General features: G+C 45.6%; 1 protein-coding gene across 2 annotated transcripts in view; it reads right to left on the bottom strand.

The window, feature by feature from the left end:
• Window positions 1-212: 212 nt before the first annotated feature.
• EDAR (ectodysplasin A receptor) overlaps window positions 213-22,407 on the bottom strand; it is a 37,224-nt gene continuing 15,029 nt past the window's right edge. The window contains exons 5-11 of one of the 2 annotated variants that reach the window (XM_055242289.2): window positions 18,664-18,750; window positions 16,932-17,057; window positions 16,761-16,835; window positions 16,445-16,517; window positions 13,599-13,758; window positions 12,018-12,078; window positions 213-2,954 (exon numbers count right to left, since the gene is read on the bottom strand). In XM_055242289.2, the coding sequence (XP_055098264.1) occupies window positions 2,632-2,954; window positions 12,018-12,078; window positions 13,599-13,758; window positions 16,445-16,517; window positions 16,761-16,835; window positions 16,932-17,057; window positions 18,664-18,750 (905 nt within the window). In that variant the 3' untranslated portion in view covers window positions 213-2,631. Of the gene's footprint in view, window positions 2,955-12,017; window positions 12,079-13,598; window positions 13,759-16,444; window positions 16,518-16,760; window positions 17,058-18,663; window positions 18,751-22,407 lie in introns of both variants that reach the window. The other variant, XM_055242288.2, reaches the window with a different exon arrangement.

The following is a 22,407-nucleotide window of genomic DNA, read 5'->3' as shown; positions in this document are numbered from 1 at the left end:
TTTACATGATCTCCTTGTAATGTTTGCTTCTGCCTAGTGAATGTCCCAGGCCATAACATTTTAGGCACTTTGTTTATAGCTGGTTGCAATCCTACAGTCTCATCATACATAGGGCAATAATCAGGAACAGAGCAATCAGAACCTTCTCCACTCACCCCCTGACCCACCACCCCAAATACAAAGAGAGCTCACATTACAGTAGTCTATAAATCTTATTAATGTGTTTATTGAGATTATAAAATATAATAAGTTATATATATACAGAATTAGACAAAAATATTGATAAGACTTCACTGTCTAAGGGCCACAGACCTACCCTGGGGTGTTTTCTAAATGTTTAAAGTATTGCAAAATTATGAGTATCTCCACACAAAAATAGCAGGATGGAGTCCCAGCTTTGGTCAGTGAGAATTATTATGATCTCATTGTTCTGAATCCCATAACATAGGCTAAAGCTTGTCCGAGTAAATCCCATGTTTCCAAATAAGTAAATGACAAGGGAATGTGTAACTATATAAGGAATAGCTTCCTAAAAATGGCAGGTGGAGCGCCAATGGAACATGAGCTGACACTGGCTGGCCTTACAGCCCCAGAATTCTAATAGTGTGAAATGAGGTCAAAGCACCAGGAGCAGAGAACAGCCACCCCACTCCTTCACTGAAAACATTCTGAGGAGGGTGCAAGCTGTTATCCCGGAAGGGCACACTCATCACAAGTGACATTTGCAGTCTAACTAAGGGGAGACTCTCATCACCATCACCACAAGGCAGGGGAAGGGGGCACCACAGGATTTCAAAGAGGAATTAAAAGGATAATTAAGCTCTGCCATGGAGTATTTAGCTTGCAGGATAAACCAAATAGGTTCTGAAAAACAGCAGCAAACAGACAGTAAATGATGATATTAAATATTCAGGACCTCATTATGATCCTCTCACAGTATGTACTACATTCGTTGGTGGGAAATTGCTTGTTGGTGTTAAAGATATGACTGATTTTCCCCCTAAAGCATTTTTTCAGTCATGCAACTTGTAATTTTTACAACCTCGCTTTATAAGTCAGAGACTTCGTTTTAATTTAGTAATAGACCTGCCATCAGGGAGCTCAGCAGTGAACTCTAACCCCTGGTGTGATCACTAGCCTGGCTCCTGAGCTCTTGGCAGTTGCAGGGATAGTACAATAATCTGCCAAGAACAATGCCAGTTTATTGACTTTCTGCCTATAAATGTTATGTCAAACCATTGCAGTTACTGTGAAAATGCCAAGTCTGAGTTTTTCTGTTTTTATTCCCATTTAAATGGACAAACCACACTGTGTTCACTTCCATAGAGCACCTCAAAGGCCTGGCATTTCCTATAGCTCCACTTTCTTTTTGCTCACCTGAACCCTACCTGCCCCAATTATAGAATCACTAGCTAACATCTCATTTGCAGACCAGAAACTGAGGCTGAGAGAGGAAAAGACAAGGCCCAAGGTGGCACAACTAGAAGCCAGCTCCCTGGACTCCAAGCCCAGGCTCTCATTTGCACTGCAGGACTCCACTTTCCCTGACTGGCTCAGAAGGCTGAGTCTGAAACTCTCATGCCATGAGGCTAATCCACAAGTCTCAGATGCTCTTGAAATCTAGAATTATGCGTGGCTGAACTCTTAGGAAGTCATCATTTCTCTTTATAATTACAGTTGACTACTCATATATGTTTGAAGCGAAAACACAGCCTGACATATTATAATTTAAATTGCTGTGTCCTTGAGCATTGCTGCCCCTAAAAGGTCAAATCTGCCTAAGACAGAGTGGAAGGCCATTCACATGTAATGCAAACCACAGGGTTCCCAGGCCAAAGATTCATGCAGTAAATGAAATTGGCTACTGCACACATCCAGTTGCTTGGACAAACACATGCCTTGCATATTGGTTTTGTATAGAGTGAGCTCTTCCATTATTGACTGGAAGGCCTGTAAGAATATGGATGACCTCAAGGATAGGTAAAGTTATCCTAATGAAACCACATAGGGTATTAACAGACTTGTACTAAACCTGAAATAATACCTAGGGCAGGGTGTCTGCATTTTGTCGCCATTTTATCAAAATGTTTGAGCTGCTGCTTCACTAGGATGCCATCCTTCATCATCCCAGTAGGGAGTCATCTCCCGCTTAGAACTTCTGTTACGTTTTCTAAGCGCCCCTTCATTCAGCTTGTTTGATGTCTTCCAGTGAAGTGGTTTGTAAACATATGTTCCTTCTGTCTTCTACTGGAGTGCAAACTCCTTAAAGACAGGGACCAGATTCTTCACTTCTGTCATTCCCACGGGGTTTGGTTCATTTGAGTCCTCAACATTGTCTCATTGTTCAATGAGTTAACGGTGGGCTGGTGGGCTGGCTGTACGAGTGAGTAGATATTTAGTCTGCCTGGTGAGGTACGGGCGAGCATCTGAAAGTATGCCAGCTCTAGTCCTTTATCTTTGGTTAAATTGGAAGACAGGCCTTATTTCGTCTGGCTCCTTGAACATCCTAAGGCATACAGTGACATATCACAAAAGCCTTGATTCTTGGCAGTCTTTTGGCACCACTCACAGCTCCAGAGCCCTCATTGGATCCTTGGCTTGTCCTGGGAGGACAGCCCACAGGCATGCTTTTCAGGATGCAGCATGTGGCTGGGAGGCAGGTGGCACAACCCCCGCCCACTCCAGTATATCTGCACACAAGGACTCCACAGCATCCAGCCGCTCAATCTGCACCAGTTTTGTAAGCAGCTCAGGGATGCTGTAGCCTGCCGTGCTGATGCGGTCAAAGAGCTGCATGCCGTCTGTCATGCCCCCAATCTCATCCCTCTTCAGGCCGAAGCTCTCAGCGAGGTGGCGCCACGTTTTCACAACAGCCTTCTCAGAGTTGTACGTGGAGCTGAGCATTCGGCTAGTCTTCTCAAGGCAATCAAATGGTAGCTCTGTGGGGCTAAGACCTACAGACACCAATGGCCACAGTTAGATGTTGCAAGTCACAGTCAATAGAAGGTCAACACTATGAAAAATTATTTAAATGAAAAACTATTTGAAAAAAATTTTTAAAAAATTATAAAACAAAACATGCAGAAAGCCACCTAAAACAAATGCATAACTTAAGGCAAATGACACCTAGAACACTGCCAGCCACAAGAGAGGGCTGTGCATGTACCCTAACCCCGGTAATAGCCCCTTCCCCACTAGGAAAATGACTGCTATATTGACTATGATAATAATTCCCTCATGACCATTTTTAGCAGTTCTCAAAGACTTCAAGACAAGTTATCCTTAGTTGGATAACCCTGTCTCCCATGGGGCTGGGCTGAGGAGGGGGTCAAAGGGACAGTATCATGTCTCTTTAGGGAACAGTAGTCAACTTTGTGATGGGTGCTCTCAATGATAGCCCCAGATTGGGGTTATCTGAACAAAGTCACTGCCAACTCAGTGGTCTGATGATTCTTGGGCTTCACTGTACATTAGACTCACCTAGGAGCATTTAAAAACTTGATATTGCTGCTTCTGGAAGATAAGAGTAGATATAATTCCCTAATCCTCCCACTAAGTACAGCTAAAAGCCCTGGACATTCTGTATAAAACAAGAAGTCTCTGAAAAGTGGAGAAAAGAAGACAGACCAACTAGGGACCTCGATACCTTAGGATGGTGATGGTGGTGAGTTCCCTGGTTTTTCTTTTGCCTCATAAATTCCAGACATGGGGCAGAAAAGTCCAAAAATCCAGAAATAATAGCAACCACAGACAAAAACAGCCCCAACAAAAGTCTTCTGTCTCTAGTCAGAGCACTAGGAAAAGAGCAGCCTAGCAAGCATAAAACATTTAGACAATAATTGCTCTATTCCAGCCAAACACCACAGAAAAACTGTCCCCACTCTATCCAGGGTAGCAAAGGCTGAGTGGGGTGCCTAGACTTCCACCCTCACCAGGCTGTAACACTGTGCCAGGTGGTGTCAGGAAAGGCCATGTAGGGAGCTGGGGCTTTCTCATCAACCAGCTGGTAACAACTCCCCTGCCCCTATGGTGACCATGTCAGGAGCCATACTTCCAAACCCCAAGTAGCAGTAAAAAGAAATCCCCCATGAGTGTTAGTGAAGGTTGAGTGGGGAATTTGGATGTCTACCTTCACCTAACAGTAGCAAGACAGCACCCTCATTCTCCTGCCACAGGGCTATCAAAAGGAGCCAGCTAAAATAGAAGGCTTAAATAAGACCCGGAGTTTCATATCAGGACATAAAGCTACACAGGTTTCAAAGTGAATTCACTCATCATACCAAGAACCAAGAAGATGTCAGATGAGTAAAAAAAGAAAATCAATAGATGCTAACACTGAGATGACAGATGTTAGATAATCTGAAAAAGGTTTTAAAGAATTCATAATAAAAGTGCTTCAACAAGCAATTATGAACATGCTTAAATGCAAAAATAGAAATCCTCAGCAAAAATAATAGAAAATGTAAAAAAGAAATGAAAATATTAGAACTAAAAAAGTACAATAACCACAATAAAAAGCTCAGTAGATGTGCTCAATGACAGAGTAAGACAGAGGAAAGAATCAGTGAGATGGATAATGGAAACTAGAAGTGGAAATTACTCAATCAGAGAAAATAAACTGAAAAACACAGAGCCTTAGGGAACTGTGGAGTTATAACAAAAGAGCTAACATTTGTGTCAAGAAGTTTCAGAAGGAGAGGAGAAGAGAGTGGGACTAAATAAGTACTCAAATAAATGATGGTTTAGAACTCCCCAAATTTGTAAAGAGACATAAGTCTACAGATTCAAGAAGATAAGCAAATCCCAAACAGGATAAACCCAAATATATTCACGTCAAGATACATCATAAATGAACTTCTGAAAACTAAAGACAAAGCCTTAGAAACAGCCAAAGAAAAACAATGCCTGACCTAGAGAAGGAAAAGAATTAGAATGACAGTAGACTTATCATCAGAAACCTGGAGACCAGAGAGAAGTAGCAAAGTATTTCCAAGTACTGAAAGAAGAGAACTTCCAACCCAGAGTGGCATATCAGGTTGCAGCGAGCTGAGTGAAAATATCCTTCAGGAATGCATGAGAATATCAAGACATTCCAAGCCAAAGAAAAATTAAGAATTTTTCACCAGCAGACCTACCCTAAAAGAAGCAAAAGGAAATTCTATAAACAGAAAGGAAATAGTAAAAGAATGAAACTTGAGACATCAGAAAAGACAGAAAAGAACATAGCAAAAATATGGGCACATACAATAGACTTTCCTTCTCTTTTTAAGTTTTCTGAATTACGTTAGGCAGCTGAAGCAATTTATGTGGTTCTAAATATATGTAGAGGAAATATTTACAACTACTATAAACAGAGAAGGTAAAAGGACATAGAGAAAGGTAAGGTTTTTATACTTCATTCAAACTGGCAAAATAATGACACCAGTAAGGCTGGGCATGGTGGCTCACACCCGTAATCCAAGCACTTTGGGAGGCCAAGGTGGGCAGTTCACCTGAGGTCAGGAGTTCAAGACTAGCCTGGCCAACATGGTGAAACCCCGTATCTATCAAAAACACAAAAAACATATTGGCGTGGTAGTGCACACCTGTAATCCCAGCTACTCGGGAGGCTGAGGCAGGAGAATCGCTTGAACCTGGGAGGCAGAGGTTGCAGTGAGCCAAGATCGTGCCACTGCTCTCCAACCTGGGTGACAGAGTAAGACTCCATGTCAAAAATAATAATAATAACACCAGTAGACTGATAAGTTATATGTGTAAATGCAATGTCTAGAGAAACTACTAAAATAACTATGGAAAAAGATAAAATCAAAACATACCACTCAAAAAACACCAAAATCGAATTCTGAAATATGTTCAAGTGACCCACAGTAAAGCAGGAATAAAAAAACACAGAAATGAAAAACAGAGACAACAAACAGTAAACAAAATATAAAATAGCAGACTTAAGCCCTAACAATGACTACATTTAATGTAAATGGTTTAAATACCAACTAAAGGCTGGGCGTGGTGGCTCATGCCTGTAATCCCAGCACTTTGGGAGGCCAAGGCAGATGGATCAGCTGAGGTCAGGAGTTCTAGACCAGCCTGACCAACATGGTGGAACCCTGTTTCTACTAAATACACAAAATTAGCCAGTGTGGTGGCACATGCCTGTGATCCCAACTACTTGGGAGGCTGAGGTAGGAGAACCACTTGAACCTGGGAGGCGGAGGTTGCAGTGAGCCAAGATCATGCCATTGCTCTCCAGCCTGGGCAACAGGAGTGGAAACTCCAAAAAAAAAAAAAAAAACCCAAACCAAAACAAAACAAAAAAAATTAAAAGGTGGAGCTTGGTAGAGTAGACTTAAAAGTTTACCCAATTATATGCTGCCTATAAGAAACTCACTTCAATATAATGAGAGAGGCATTGGAAGTAAAAAGATGGAAAAATATATATCATGCAAACTTCAATAACAAGAAGGCAGAGTGGCTATGACAACAGTTAAAGTAGACTTCAGAGGAAAAAATTACCAGAAAGTGACATTTAATAATGATTAAAGGGTCAATCCAAGAAGACATAGCAATCCTAAATGAATATGCACCAAACAACGGAGCTCCAAAATATGTGAAACAAAAACTGACAGACCTGAAAGAAGAGATAAGTCCACAATTATAGTTGAAGACTTTAACATTCCTCCCTCAGTAAATGATAGAACAATTAGAAAAAAAATCAGCAAGAATATAGAACTTACCAACATCATCAACCAACATGATCTAATCAACATTTATAGAGCACTCCATTCAACAACAGCAGAATACACATTCTTTATAATTAGTGGCCTTAAACCTCAACAAATGAAAAGAATTGAAATTATACAAAGTAATATTCCCCAACCACAATAGAATTAGAATATAAATCTATAACAGAAAAATCTTCACACATTTGAAAACTAGGTAACAGTCTTCTAAATAATCCACAGGTCAAAGAGGAAGTCTGAAACAAAATTTAAAAATGAATGAAAATAACAATACAAGATGTCAATATTTGTGAGACACAGCTAAAGTAGTACTGAGAGGGAAATTTATAGGACAGATAACATACAAAGGAGGAAAACTCTTAAGTTAATAATCTAAGCTCCCATCTCAAGCACTTAGAAAAAGATTAACAAAATAAACCAAATGTACATAGAAGGAAATAAGTAATTTAGAAATAAGAGCAGTAATCAATGAAATTGAAAACAGTAAAGTAAAAGAGATCAATATGAAAAGAGACAGTTATTTGAAAAGATCAATATAACTGACAAGGAAAAAATAGTGAAGACACAAATTACCAATATCAAGAATGAAGCAGGAGATATCACTACAGACACCATAGATATCAAACAGATAATAAGAGAAAACTATGCAACTTTAACTCTACACATATAAATTTGATAACTTAGATGAAAATAATTCCTCAAAAAACATAAATATGACAACTTACCCAATACAAAATAGATCATTTGAACAGACTTATAACTATTAAGGAAGCTGAATTTGTAACTGTAAAAATCTCCAGCCAAACGCGGTGGCTCATGCCTGTAATCCCAGCACTTTGGGAGGCCGAGATGGGTATATTGCTTGAGTTCAGGAGTTCAAGACCAGTCTGGCCAAGGTGGTGAAACCTCATTTCTACTAAAATACAAAAATTAGGGCTGGGCACGGTGGCTCAAGCCTGTAATCCCAGCACGTTGGGAGGCCAAAGCAGGTGGATCACGAGGTCAGGAGTTCAAGACCAGCCTGACCAACATGGTGAAACCCTGTCTCTACTAAAAATACAAAAATTAGCTGGGCATGGTGGCACACACATGTAATCCCAGGTACCCAGGAGGCTGAGGAAGGAGAATCACTTAAACCTGGGAGGTGGAGGTTGCCAGCCTGGGACACAGTGAGACTCTGTCTCAAAAAAAAAAAAAATTAGCTGGGCCACAGTGGCATGTGCCTGTAATCCCAGCTACTTGGGAGGCTGAGGCAGGAGCCTCAGTTGAACTTGAAGAGGCAGAGGTTGCAGTAAGCCAGGATTGTGCCACTGCACTCCAGCCTGGGTGACACAGTGAGACTTCGTCTCAAAAAAAAAAAAAACCTCCCCAAAAGAAATCTCTAGGTCCACATGATTTCACCGAAGAATTCTACAAAATGTTTAAGAAAGAATTAATAGCAATTCTACACTATCTTTTCTAGACATAGAAAAGGAAGAAACATTTCCTAACTTATTCTATGAGGGTAGTATAAACTGGATACCAAAACCAAAGACAAAAAACCACAAACCACAGACCAATATCCCTCATGAATATAAATGCAAAATCCTTAACAAAATATTAGCAAATAGAATGCAACCATAAAAAAGAATTGTACCACATCAGGTATGGCTTATTCCAGGGAGGCAATGTTGGTTCAATATTTAAAAATTATTGTAATCCACTCAAAAAATTAATGTCAACAATTTATAAAAAGCCTAGAGCTAATATTATACTTAGTGGTGAAAAATGGAATGCTTTTAAGATCAGAAATAAGGCAAGGATTTCTGCTTCTGCTTCATCACTTATATTCACTGTAGTGCTGGAAGGTATAGCCAGTGCAATAAAATGAGAAAAGGAAAGAAAAGGTACACAGATTGGAAAGCAAGAAATAAAACAGTCCCATTTGCAGATGTGATTATCTATGTAGAAAATCCCAAGGCATCTACAAGAAAACTCCCAGATCTTATAAGTGAATTCAGCAAGGTCACAGGATACAGGATAAACATACAAAAATCAATTGTATTTCTTTATAACTAACAATGAATGTATGGCTACTGAATTTAAACTGTCATTTACAATTGCTCAAAAAATAAATGATATGCTTAAGGTGTAAATCTAGCAAAATATGCACAGAACTTGTATTTTGGAAATTACACAATGCAGATGAAAAAAATTAAAGTTGTGCTAAATAAATGAAGAGATATACCATGCCCATGGCTCAGAAGACTCAACATAATAAAGATGTCAAATCTTCCCAGATTGATATACAGTTTTGTTGCAACTCATTAAAATCCCAGCAAGGCATTTTGTACATATAGGGAAGATTATTATAAAACTTATATGGAAAGGCAAAGGAACTAGAATAGCTAAAAGATTTTTGAAAAAAAATAAAAGAAAATGGGAGCAGTCTATTTGATTTCAAGACTTATATGTTATTATATAATTTATACAAGAATCAAGACCTTGTGGTATTATCAGAGGGACAGACATGTAGATAAATGCAACAGAACAGCAACCCCAGAAAATAGACCTATACAAATATGCCAAACTGATTTTTGCCGAAGTTTGAAAAGCAATTCAATGGAGGAAAGACACTTTTTCAAAAAAACGGTGCTGGAGCAATTGGACATCCATAGACAAAAAAATGAACTTTGACCCAAGTTTCATATCTTCTATAAAAATCAACTCAAACTTAAATGCAAAATATAAACCTATGTGAACTTAAATGTAAAACATAAAAACTATGTGGACTTAAAATGTAAAACATTAAGCTATAAAGCTTCTAGAAAAAATTGTGGGAGCAAATCTCTGGGATCTCGGACTAGGCAAGAGAGATCTTAGATTTGACACAAAAAGCGTCATCCATAAAAGGAGAACTTTATAATTAGTTTCATAAATTTGACTCATAAAAATTTAAAACATCATTCTATGAAAGACCCTGTTAAGAGACTGAAAAGATAAGCTAAACTATAGAATGGAGAAAACATTTATAAAACCACATATCCATCATAGGACTAGTGTCTAGAATATATTTTTAAAAACCCTCAAAACTCGACAGCAAAAAAATCATACAATACCATTGAAAAATGGGCAAAAGACATGAAGAAACATTCATTTTACCGAAGAGGACATACAGATGAAAAATAAACACAAGAAAAGATATTTAAACGATAGGAACATGCAAACTAAGACCACAATAAGATATCATAACACACTTATCAGAATAGCTAAAACAAAACATAGTAACACCACCAAATGCTGGCAAGGATATGGAGAAACTAGACCGTTCGCACACTGCTAGTAGGAATGTAAAACGGTACAACAACTTTGGAAAACAGTTTGGCAGTTTTTTAAAATAATCAATCATGCAACTATCATACAACCCAACAAATGTACTCCTGGGTCTTTATCCCAGATAAATCATGACTGATGTCCACACAAAAACCTATACACAAATATTTATAGCACCTTTATTCATAATAGCCCTTAAGTGGAAATAACCCTGATGTCCTTCAACAAGTGAATTGTTAAACCAACTCTGGTCCATTTATGCCACAGACTACTACTCAGCAAGAGAGAGGAATGGACTATTGATACATGCAACAACCTGGATGGACCTCCAGTGAATTATGCTGAGTGAAAAAAGCTATTCACCACAGTTACATACCTTGTGATTCCACTTTTATAACACTCTTGAAATGACAAAATTATAGGAATCGAGAACAGATTACTGGTTTCCAGGGGCCTAGGTGAGGGTGGGATGGGTGGAAATTGGCTGCGGCTATAAAAGGGCAACAGGAGGAGTTTTTGTATGGGAGCTGAGTCGATATCACTGTGTCAATATCAGTGTCCTGGTTGTGACTTCTGTGTATAGTTTTGCAAGATGTTATCATTAGGAGAAACTGGGTAAAGAGCATGTAGGATCTCTCTGTATTATCTCTTACCGCTGCATGGTAAGAAGTATCTCAAAATAAAAAGTTTAATTAAAAACAAAACAAAACAAAAAACAGAGACACAGATGCCTGGGATTGAGCCCTGACTAATTACATCAGGGTGTTGGGGCAGATTGGGTGGGCTGGATGGGCAGAGATGGTGTTAAGACCTGCAGGTGTCTCTAATGTTCATCAGAGCTGGGCACGGAGCACAGGTTCTCAGCCGTGGTTGAGGTTTGAAAACGCCTGTCCCAGGGGTGTGAACTCAACATTTTTTGGAACAGAGAAGAGCTTCCTGGTGGATGGAAGGTGAGTCCTAGACCATCCTCCCCTGGGCAGCTGACAGCCGCAGGCCATGCCAGGTGAGATCAGGCAGGCTGACCTGGGGCCTGTGTTTATGGAGAGATACCACATTTCAGCGGCAGCCAAGAATTCTTGGCCCTGGAACTCACCCAGAGTATAGTTATTTCTGGCCAACAAACCACTGGATCAGAAAGCCTGCCAGGGCCCAGGGGGCTGCATTTGGCCTACGGTGGGGTGTGGGGGTGGGAGGAGGGGTAATGGGGGCATTGGTGAGCTGCCCAGCGTGCACCAGGCTCCACTCCTGCTGCCCGGCCAGATCAAGGAGTCCGAGGAGGGAGGCCAGTGAGGCCAGCAGCGGGAAAACCCCTGACCTCAGCCATGAGGGGTTTATCTTTGGGGTTAATAAGAAGGTAATTTAGAAAGTGGATTTTGCAGGAACTGGAAGCTGAGGATTATGATTTCAGATTGCAGCACTGACAGTCCTATCCTGTTGCCTCTTACCTGCCCACACTCAAGCCCAGGTTATGGGGAGACAGCCTGACTTAGCTCAGAAGGCCGCTGGGAGGGGAGGCTGGAGGCTCCCAGGGCTATCAGACATCGGGGATGCTCAAGGGCAGGGAGAGGGCGGCTAAGTCTAGGATAAATGACTGATCATGTTTCCCAGATGATGATGCCAGTGTGGAGACAGGCACTGGGGACACAGGAGGTCTGAGGCTCCGTGGCTGCTGCTCACCGACCCTGCGTTTCTCTGCAGTGGGTGCCTGCACCAGGCTGTCTCCTGTCCTGTGAGGGGAAGGCCCATGGAAGCACGGGGAGATGCCTTCTAATATCTGGGAGCAAGATTCCGTTTCCCCACACCTGAAATTGGTTCCAGCGGCCATTCTGACCAGAGTGCAGCAACTGGATGGGCGGCTTCCCTCAGTTCTCCTCACAGGAGCCTCAGGGGAGCCCCTCACAGGAGCCACAGGAGCCCTTCATGTCAGTAGGGTGGGCACCACCTCTCCCAGGCTTTCTTTCAGCTTACCTTCCACGACTCCACACACGTTGGCATACACATCCAGGATCTTTTTCCTCCGGCTTTGAATCTGTGAAAAAGAGTCGAGAATTTTCATCTCTAGAAAGGGGCAACAGTAGTGAGGAGGCAAATCCTCCATGTCAGCAGGGGCAGGCAGCAGCTACGCCCAACACCAGAGACGCTGCACACAGCCCCCGTGTCAGCAGCCCAGCCCTGACACACAGGGAGGGCCTTCTTCAGGTTTTCCTACTCAAACATCTTTGGGGTCCACCACAGGTGCTTCTTAGGCTCAGCTGGGTGGTCAGACTCGTAAGATACTTGGGGACACCCCTGGCATCAGTCTGTTTGAAAAGATGACCATGGGGACCCCCACTTGCCCTCAGGACATCTGTGCTGCAGCACAGCCGTGCGGGGCTCCCATCCTGGATCATGTGGCTGGTGCCAGGAGACCAGGGCCACGGTGCACAGGTGCTCAGTAGCCCTGGCTGAAGAGTCCCGGGGCCACGGCCACCTATGTCTCTTGTAACAACCCCACAGGCTTCCAGGGTCTCTGCAAGTGGCAGCCCCATTACAGAGGTCACTGAACTCAGGGCAGGCAGAGCTTGGCATCCTATCAGGACTGGCCAGAGCCAAGATCTCAACTGGGCATTTTTGCCATCAGTGATGTTGCCTAGCAACACAGCTGTCCTGCAGCTGGGGTCTGCAGCCAGGGGCACAGACTAGAGGGATGACCACAGGCCAGGTCCACAGGGAGCCCAAGAGGGCTCTGGCCACCTTTGCCCTCACCCCTGTCCTGCTCCTGGCCACAGCACATTACAGGGCAGTAGGTGATAAAACCCTGGGGACAGTTTCTACATGTAAGCCTGTTCTTATATTTTTAAAAATGCGTAGAAGAAAATGCACTGTGTGTGTGTGTGTGTGTGTGTGTGTGTATAGAAAATTGTCTGGTTGGATAAAACCCAGTATATTTATAAGGGTCTTTTTCTGCCCTCTGGCATTCCAAGTGATTTTACCTTTTTTCTCTTTGCTTCATTTTTGTGTATGAAGCTATATAATAAAAACAAAGTGGCTGAGCATGGTAGCTCACACCTGTAATCCTAGTGCTTTGGGAGGCCGAGGCGGGTGGATTGCCTGAACTCAGGAGTTTGAGACCAGCCTGGGCAACACAGTGAAACCTCGTCTCTACTAAAATACAAAGAAAAAAAATTAGCTGGGTGTGGCAGCGTGCACCTGTAGTCCTAGCTACTTGGGAGGCTGAGACAGGAGAACTGCTTGAACCCAGGAGGTGGAGGTTGCAGTGAGCCGAGATCGCACCACTGCACTCCAGGCTCTAGGCTGGGTGACAGAGCGAGACTCCCATCTCCAAAAAAAAAAAAAAAAAAACAAAACCCAAAAAAGAAAGGTTTTTGTTTTTTTTTTTCCCTTTTGACTATCTTGCTGTGAACCTGTCACTGTCCAGGTCTCCTATCTTGGACTTTTGGGAGAAACACCCTGTCTTGCAGGAGAGCTGATTCAATAAGAAAGTTTTAGTCTTGCGGCTGTGAAGGAGCCACATCTCACAGCTCATCATGGCATCTGCAGGAGCCTCACCCCGGCTGACTTGTTGCTGGTGGCAGACTTCTCCCTGGCCAGGTGAACCAATGACAGCAGGCACAGCTCCGGGGAGCCCTGCTTGTCAGGGGCGGGCTCCTCGTCACTGTCCACGCTCCGGCTCAGCAGCTGCTCATTCTCGGACGAGGCATCGTTCTCGCTGCAAAAACAAGAGCGACGGTCATTAGCAGCGCCTGGGGGGCTGCAGCCTTGACAAGTTCTCCTGTGGTGAACTTGTCCATTGCCCAGCTGTGGACAGTGGGGAGCAATGACTTGTTTTTCAAGTGTTTACTGGGCACCTTGTGGGCATGGGGCCAGGGGACATGAGACCAGACAGATACACTGGTGGCTTCCTGCTTCTTTCCAAACAAGTCCATGGTGGGTGACCTGCAAGCGTCTAAGGGGCTGGGGCTGCCACTGCGGGTGGAAGGCATCCACGGGCCTCTCCTTCCCTGCTATCTGACACGCAGTGGATGCTCCATGAAGGTTCATTGAATATGTCCTAGATCCCTGTATTTAATCCCAGTAAGCACCAAGTTCAACTGGTGTCTTCATGTTAAGCAAACAAATTGATGTGGCTGGCACTGAATCCATGCTGGCGCTCTGCAGTCATTGAAAAGGGAGCTGAATGGAGCCTTGTGCCTGGAAAGCCCCCTCTTGACTAGTGGGACTGACCTGGCTGACCTGTGTGCATTGCAGGGGGTGGCACAGCAAGCCCCAGCGGGTGAGCTGGGTGGGCGGTCGGGTGCACCAAGCCCAGGTTCATGCCACCCTGTGGCTCACAGCCCACAAAGAACCCAGGGTCTGCCCTAGGCACATGTGGGTTGGAGCTTAAACTCTCTTAAAACCATTCCAAGTACATGAAAAACAATATTCTTTTTTAGAGGCACCCTGCTTGCTTCCTGTGGTTTGGCTGACGACCTTTTTTTCTTAAAGAAAGGATTATATTTGTTAGTAACTAGGTTACAGCAATGAAGCCCATATGCAAACACAACCCTAGAGATGGGGTAATACAAATAAAATGAGAACCATCATGAAGCCCCAGTGGGACTTCCTCATCAGGCTTCAGGGCCTCACAAGGAGGTGGTAGGGCCCATCCCTGTCCCCACTCAAGAGAAGGTGAGGTGGAGCAGGTGAGGTGGCACCCCAGGTCCTGTCTCCAAGACCCAAGGACAAACAGCAGGGACAAAAGCTCAGTGCCTTGCTGTCTTTTAACGTACAAGTGTCAGGGTTCAATTTGTATTTAATATTTGTGTATGAAATAAGTATATATTTTTTCCTAATAGGGCCTCCAAATTTTCCCTGTCTTCAACTGCAACTCAAGTCATGGGGCATGTCTCTGCCCTTTTGATTTCTGGGAATCAGAAAAGCCTGAACATCAGAAGGGAGAGGCTGAGACAGAATGAGATAAGGTTGGGCTGGAGGCTGAGGAGTAAATTCAGTCTCTAGGGAGGCCCTATTTAAGAGTTACATCCATGCAGGGTGACCAGGTCCTGCCCTTGGTCCTGGGAGCAGCAGCTTGGATCTTGCACCTCCCGCCAGTCAGGCACAATGGGGCTTAGACCACAAATTCCTGCAGTGGTGGCTGAAAAATGATCAATTGGAATTGAGTCACTTGCAGGAAATAACCATCCGAACACATAGTCTGCTTTTCTTTCCTAGTATGCAAAGACTTCATCTTTGTTTTCCTCCAGCCCTTATGTCAGGGGTGTTAAGAGACACTGGAGTTTTCCAAGTGAGACAATGCACCTGGCAGTGCTTTAATGCCAAAGCTCCACACAGATGCTGGATCAATTGGAATGGCTTTCCAAGGTGAATCATAGGAAGACCATGGGGTGGGGGCAGGAGAGGAGGGCTTAACCTCTGCTCTTCCTGTAACCAGTTTGGTGACCTTCTGGTGGACTCTGTGCCCCATCTGCCAAGGGAGGCACTGTTGCAGGGGTGTCCTTCCAGCGCAGCCTGCAGTGGCTGTCGGGCAGAGGCCTGGCAGGGGGCTCCAAGCACATTGCCTGGCTGGGAGCTGATGCTGTGGGTTGATTTTTGGAAGCTATGCAGGACCAAGTCCAAATGACCATCCCGCTGGACGAATAAAATATTGACTTCCCTCTACCCTCGATTTTAGAGCAGGGGCTGGTTCCACACCTTCACGTGTGGTAAACACGGGAAAGGCTTCACCTGCCAAATCTCCTCCTCCAGAGGCCTCTTTACACCACGTGGCTCCTTGGGAGCCTGGACTCAGACCCCAGCCCTGCTGTTCACTAGTGTGTGACCGTGGGCGAGTGACAACTTCCACACCTCAGTGTGGTATCCTATAAACAGGGATGATAAAAGCACCTTGCTCCTGGACTGTGGAGGGAGGATGTGTTCACAGCCCTAGCCCAGCACCTGGCGGGCAGTTAGCACCAAATGCTGTTAGCCATCATCACCACGGTTGTTACCAGCATTACGGTGGCAGCAGTACTGGCACCGGCATGGGTGGTACTGGTGTGTTGGCCGCAGCAGCAGTCATAGGGGCTGCTGCACGCATCTTTGGCTTTATGTTCTGCCCTCCCAGTCTGGAGAAGGGGCATGAGGAAGTCGGATGTTAAGGAGGAAGGCCCAGGGAATTTGGCAGGATGCAGGGACAGGGGCCTGACCCGAGAGCAGCAGGCAGCTGTTCCCACAGGCTCCTCACACCACTTGACCCCTGCCAGTCAGCAAAGAGGTGGCGGGGACTGTCTGTCGCCAAACGTCCCCATAGTGTCCCAGGCTAGCCTGTCAGTTCACTCGGCTGCACCCTGGTTCCCCTCCCTGCTCAGGATCCACAGGACCCCAGCTTCAACTTGGCGGTGGGGGCTTCCACATACCTCTTGGTGGGCTTTGCTGGAGTTGCTGTCAGCTTCTCAAATTCATCCTTCTCGGAGAACATCACCACGTTGTCTGCAGGGAAATGGGGAGGTTGGGGAGATAGGAGTTAGAATTGGCTCATGGCTCTGCGCTCAGCCCAACCCTGTTCTTCCTGTTGGGCAGAGCTGCCCGGTGTCTTCGTGGCACCACCCCATGGTAAGCACAGTATGGTTCAGCATACGAGAGCAGAAGCAGTGAGTAGGCTGCTGCCGGGGACGCCCTCCACCCAGAGATGGGCACCGTGCACATGGGGTGTGGAAGCCCTGGTTCACAGACCTGGGGCCTCTTTCTTCTCCTCATCCTTGCTCACTTGGGTCTCCACGCTCTTCCCTGGGTGGCTGGTGCAACAGGCTGGGGAGAGAGGAGGGAGTGAGCAGCCAGGCTCTCCGACAGGGGGAGTTGACGGAGAGTCCAGGAGGCAGGGCACCGGCGCATGGGGGCCGTCACCTGGGGCAGAGGGCTTTGTCTTCAGGATGTAGAACATGATGATGAGGACGATGGCGATGGCCATGATGAAGATGGTGGACATTGCAATGATCAGGGCAGTGGCCAGGTGTCCTTGGCCTGAGAGTTCTGTGGGTGGAGAGAAGGCATGAGTGACCCAGAGCTCAGGATCCCTGCTGGTCTTCCCTCCAGGACTACGGCCCTGGAAGCAATGGCCCTGCCCCTGGGATGCTTTCAGGGAACCCTGAAATCTGAGGTGCTTGCTTAGACTGAGAACCAAGTCCTCTGTGTTGGTTTTGGCTGCCAGAGCAGGACTGCCCACAGCCCTGCTTGCTGCCCTCAGAATGGCCTCTCCAGACTTCTCTGGGGTCACCTGATTGTTCCTAGGGAGTTTGCTCTTGCTTCTACTACTTTGGCAACCTGAGGGCAGGGTTTGGTGTGGAGAGGAAGAAAGGCCAGTGAACAAGAGTGTCTGGAAGGCAGCACAATTCAAGTTTGGGCATTTCCAAACAAAAGTCAGGATGCGAAAGTCAGCTCTGGATTCCGGGTTTGGCTCCATCTTGTACCTCATGCAATTTCAACCTAAGTGTCATTGTAAGAGCCCCAGGGCACAGGGGGTGCCTGGGCTGGGCCACCTATTCTACCTGCTCTGCCGCCTCCACCAGGCAGTCCCTCAGTCACCCCGGGGGATTTTGCTCAGTTCCCAGATTAATGTCGACATTGGATGCATAAAATGCCCTGAAGCTTGTTCTCATTCTCTAAAATAACCAAACAGGACTCTGATTCTCTTGAACTAAGATCCAGATTTGCCACCACCCAAATAGACAGGAGACAAGCATCTGAAGCTCCCAGATCATCTCGGGGGAGGTAGCGCCAGAGCTGAGAACCCCTCATGTGGGCGCTGAGCCTCCCCTGTGGGTGCATCTGCAGGAAAACCAGCCTCCCAGCATCATCTGGGGAATATCTGCAATAGTGTTAGCATGCCAGGTCTGGATGACATAAGTGTTTTAATATTCTCCGTGTTTTGAGCTACTCCCCCCGGGGCCTGTGCAAATGAGATTTATATATCCTCGCCCAGCAGTCCTGCCTTTTGCTCTGCATTAGCGCGTGGGAGGCCCAGTGATGAGGCTGACGAGCTGGGCGCTCTGAGGGCTCTAGAAGGTACCTCATGGCTCGCTGAGACCTGGGCCCAAAACATGCTTCAATAACGGCCTGGCACTAAACAAGTGAGAGAGAAAGGCCAAGCCAGCTGGAGGGCTGACTCTGAGAGACGTATTAAACTTTGGGGTCTTCCTCAATACCTTCTTCCCTGGTTAGGGAGAATGAAATATACATTCTGCAAGTTAATATTAAAGTGCTATGGTCAGCAGGTTTATATGAAAACCAGTGATAGAATTGCTGTTGACTCCCGGCCAAACCAAAGCCCAGGACACTGGTCTCTCCTCCTGGCCGGGCTTGCAGCTGCCTGTGCTGCCCACCTGTCGCTCTGCCCCCGCCTTCATCACCAGCACCTCCCAGCAGGCCCAGGACACCCATGGAGGGATCAGCTCCGCTCATTGCAGAGATAATGACTTCCTGCATGGGGGGCAACATGTCATTCAATTACATTAGGGAGGTGAGGCCAGGTGGGGAAGTGCACCATAATCATTACTCATAATCATTTCCTCTCTTCTTCTGAGCTTTCATCCGAGCACCACCTAACTCCAGGTGATCGATACCTGAGCACCCTCCTCACCTTTGTGGGCGTGCTGGAAGGGAGACAGGGTGCTGCTGCCCGAGGTGCCAGGGAAGTTGGCAGAAGCTCCTGAAGTGGCTCCCACACCTGCAAGGAAAATAGAGTCCCTCAGATGATCCAGAGAAGCTCCACTTTCAAAGACGCTGCCGCAGAACTCATGGATCTGGATTTATGATCATGAATGGCCTTGAGGCAGTGATGGCCGAGGGGAGCTAAATATTTGTATTTCTTAGAGTGTTTAATGAATCCTAAAGAGTCATCGTTATTGTTCTTTTTGTGTGTGTGTGTGTGTGTGTGTGTGTGTGTGTGTGTGTGTGTGTGATGGAGTCTTGCTCTGTTGCCCAGGCTGGAGTGCAGTGGCATGATCTTGGCTCACTGCAAGCTCTGCCTCCCAGGTTGATGCCATTCTCCTGTCTCAGCCTTCCGAGTAGCTGGGACTACAGGCACCCACCACCATGCCCGGCTAATTTTTTTGTATTTTTAGTAGAGACGGGGTTTCACCATGTTAGCCAGGATGGTCTCGATCTCCTGACCTTGTGATCTGCCCACCTCAGCCTCCCAAAGTGCTGGGATTACAGGCGTGAGCCACCACGCCTGGTCGGTTATTGTTCTTTAAATAAAAACACTCATGTGATAAGTCTGCTAAAACTAAACAGTATGGGTTGGGGAGTTTTGCAAGCCTCACCAACTCAATTTTCCTATGCATGGAGACAAAGTATATGAAATCCATAAAAATAAGCAACATAGAGTGCATATATGAAAGTACTAGGCCGGGCGCGGTGGCTCACGCTTGTAATCCCAGCACTTTGGGAGGCCGAGGCGGGCAGATCACAAGGTCAGGAGGTCGAGACCACGGTGAAACCTCGTCTCTACTAAAAATACAAAAAAAATTAGCCGGGCGTGGTGACGGGCGCCTGTAGTCCCAGCTACTCAGAGAGGCTGAGGCAGGAGAACGGCGTGAACCCGGGAGGCGGAGCTTGCCGTGAGCCGAGATTGCGCCACTGCACTCCAGCCTGGGCGACAGAGCGAGACTCCGTCTCAAAAAAAAAAAAAAAAAGAAAGTACTATTAGGGTGATATAATACTTGACTAATTCCTTCAATTACATAGAGTAGGAATGTGTTAATACTTTCTCTAGTCATAAAAGTAATATATGCTTACTATTAAAAATCTAGAAAAGGGGGCTGGGCATGGTGGCTCACGCCTGTAATCCCAGCACTTTGGGTTTGGATTGTTGTTCAGCATCAGTTTGAAATAATAGCTTCTTGATTTATACATATAAATATTGTTGTGGGAAGCAGGCTGGTGATAAAAGTGTATGTGATAGCTATCTTTACGTAGTATGGGTACGAGTTCTTCTTGTTAGAAGAACGAGAGATGGTGGATCATGAGATCAGGAGATCAAGATCATCCTGGCTAACATAGTGAAACCCCGTCTCTACTAAAAATACAAAAAATTAGCCGGGCATGGTGTCGGGTGCTGGTAGTCCCAGCTACTCGGGAGGCTGAGGCAAGAGAATGGCGTGAATCCGGGAGACGAAGCTTGCAGTGAGCCAAAATTGCGCCACTGCACTTCAGCCTGGGCGACACAAGGAGACTCTGTTTCAAAAAAAAAAAAAGAAAAAAAATCTAGAAAAGGGGCCGGGTACGGTAGCTCACGCCTGTAATCCCAGCACTTTGAGAGGCCAAGGTGGGTGGATCACTTGAGGTCAGGAGTTTGAGACTAGCCTGGCCAACATGGTGAAACCACATCTCTACTAAATACAAAAAATTAGCCGGGCATGGTGGCGCATGCCTGTAATCCCAGCTACTTAGGAGGCTGAGGTAGGAGAATTGCTTGAACCTGGGAGGTGGAGGTTGCAGTGAGCCGAGATCACACCACTGCACTCTAGCCTGGGCAACAAGCATGAAACTCCGTCTCAAAAAAAAATAAAAATAAAAATAAAATAAAATAAAATAAAAATAAAAATCTGGAAAAATAAGAACACAAGAAAGGAGGAAAAGAACTACCCATGGCCTCCTTGGCTAAGTGGACTTTTGCTGTATTTCTCCCTAGGATTTTTCCTCAGACATGTTTTTACATAGTTGTGACCAAAGAGTTTCAGAGCAAGCTGTGCTTTGCCTTCCCTTAAAGCTATGCTTCCTAAAACTCCCCTTCTATGGAAAAAGTGTCACTTAGCGGGGCTAAAACGGAAGCTGATTTTGCTCTCAGTCAAATCACTAAGAAACAACCATTCAGCCAAAACAGAAACATTCTACCACAGAAGAGACCATGTCCTGTTCCAGACCTCCTAAAAGAAGATCAACCTTCTTTTAGGCCAGACTTCAGTTTTGCAAATAACAAAGCCAACATGCTTCAAATGCATCTCCCACTCTCTCGCTTTTGTCTCTACCAGTTCTGGAGAAATCCATGAAGTGCACTTGGTCTACAGAAAAGCAGCCCCTGAGTCAAGGACAAGGCCAGCTGCCATCCCCAAATCAAGGTACCTCCCCAGCCTGGCCTAGCCCAGAGGAATGGCCCAGCACTGTGCCTGGTCAGCCCATGCAGCAAGGCTTCCGGGAGAAGCAAGCTTCCTAGTTGGACTGTTTTTCTGTTTTGTTTGAGACAAGGTCTCACTCTGTCACCCAGGCTGGAGTGCAGTGGCATGATCTTGGCTCACTGCAACCTCTGCCTCCTGGGCTCAAGTGATCCTCCCACCTCAGCCTCTGAGATGCTGGGAGTACAGGTGTGTGCCACCACACCTAATTTTTGTATTTTAATAGAGAAAAATACACGTTGGCCAGGCTGGTCTTGAACTCCTGACCTCAAGTGATCCACCTGCCTTGGCCTCCCAAAGTGCTGGGATTACAGGTGTGAGCCTGTAATCCATGCCTGGACTGGCTGTTTTCTTTAGTAGGAAGTTCTCAGGAGAAACGCACACTCTTGTTCTGTGAGTGGGGGCAGCCCAGGAGCTAGTGACTGGCTGAGCTATCCACTCGTGTCTGCCCTAAATGGAGCAGGGCCACAGGAGAACGGGCTGGATGCTTCTCTGTCCTCACACCTTGTAAAGCAAATTGGCAGCTTGGTCAATGAAACACTGGGCTTGGGAGGGACCAGGGCAGCTAAGAGTGCCTGGGACTGTCATAGGGTATGTAAGAAATGTCACCTGCCCACTGAGGGGCAAATGATGTTTCCTTGTGTTTCTGGATGATGAATGGAGGCTTTTTTCCTCCTGGGCCTCAAACTTATGATAAATTTGTTTTTTTTTTATTTAGCCTCTTACTTGGCCTCAGAACCAGTGTTCTTATTACAGAAAGAGCTGGCCAGGCACAGCGGCTCATGCCTATAATCCCAGCATTTTGGGAGGCCGAGGCGGGAGGATCACCTAAGAGGAGTCTGAGACCACCCTGGCCAACATGGTGAAACCCCATCTCTACTAAAAGTACAAAAATTAGCTGGACCTGGTGGCAGGTGCCTGTAATCCCAGCTACTGGGGAGGCTGGGCCAAGAGAATCGCTGGAACCCGGGAGGCGTAGGTTGCAGTGAGTCGAGACCACACCATTGCACTCCAGGCTGGGCAACAAGAGCAAAACTCCATCTCAAAAAAAATAAAAAATAAATAAAAATAAAAAAAGAGCTGATGGATTGGTGCGTGCCCCTGGCTGAAAGCCACAAGCCCATGCCAAACAACAGAGCGTTCCCCCTCATAGACCTTACTGAAGTTCCTCTGGAAGTCTCCAGCCTGATAAGGAAGCTTCAGATTGT

Source organism: Symphalangus syndactylus, chromosome 14 (genome assembly GCF_028878055.3).
Source record: "Symphalangus syndactylus isolate Jambi chromosome 14, NHGRI_mSymSyn1-v2.1_pri, whole genome shotgun sequence".
Taxonomy (NCBI): Eukaryota; Metazoa; Chordata; class Mammalia; order Primates; family Hylobatidae; genus Symphalangus; species Symphalangus syndactylus.
The sequence above is the reverse complement of the archived record's forward strand: the minus strand, read 5'-3'. Positions and strand labels throughout refer to the sequence as shown.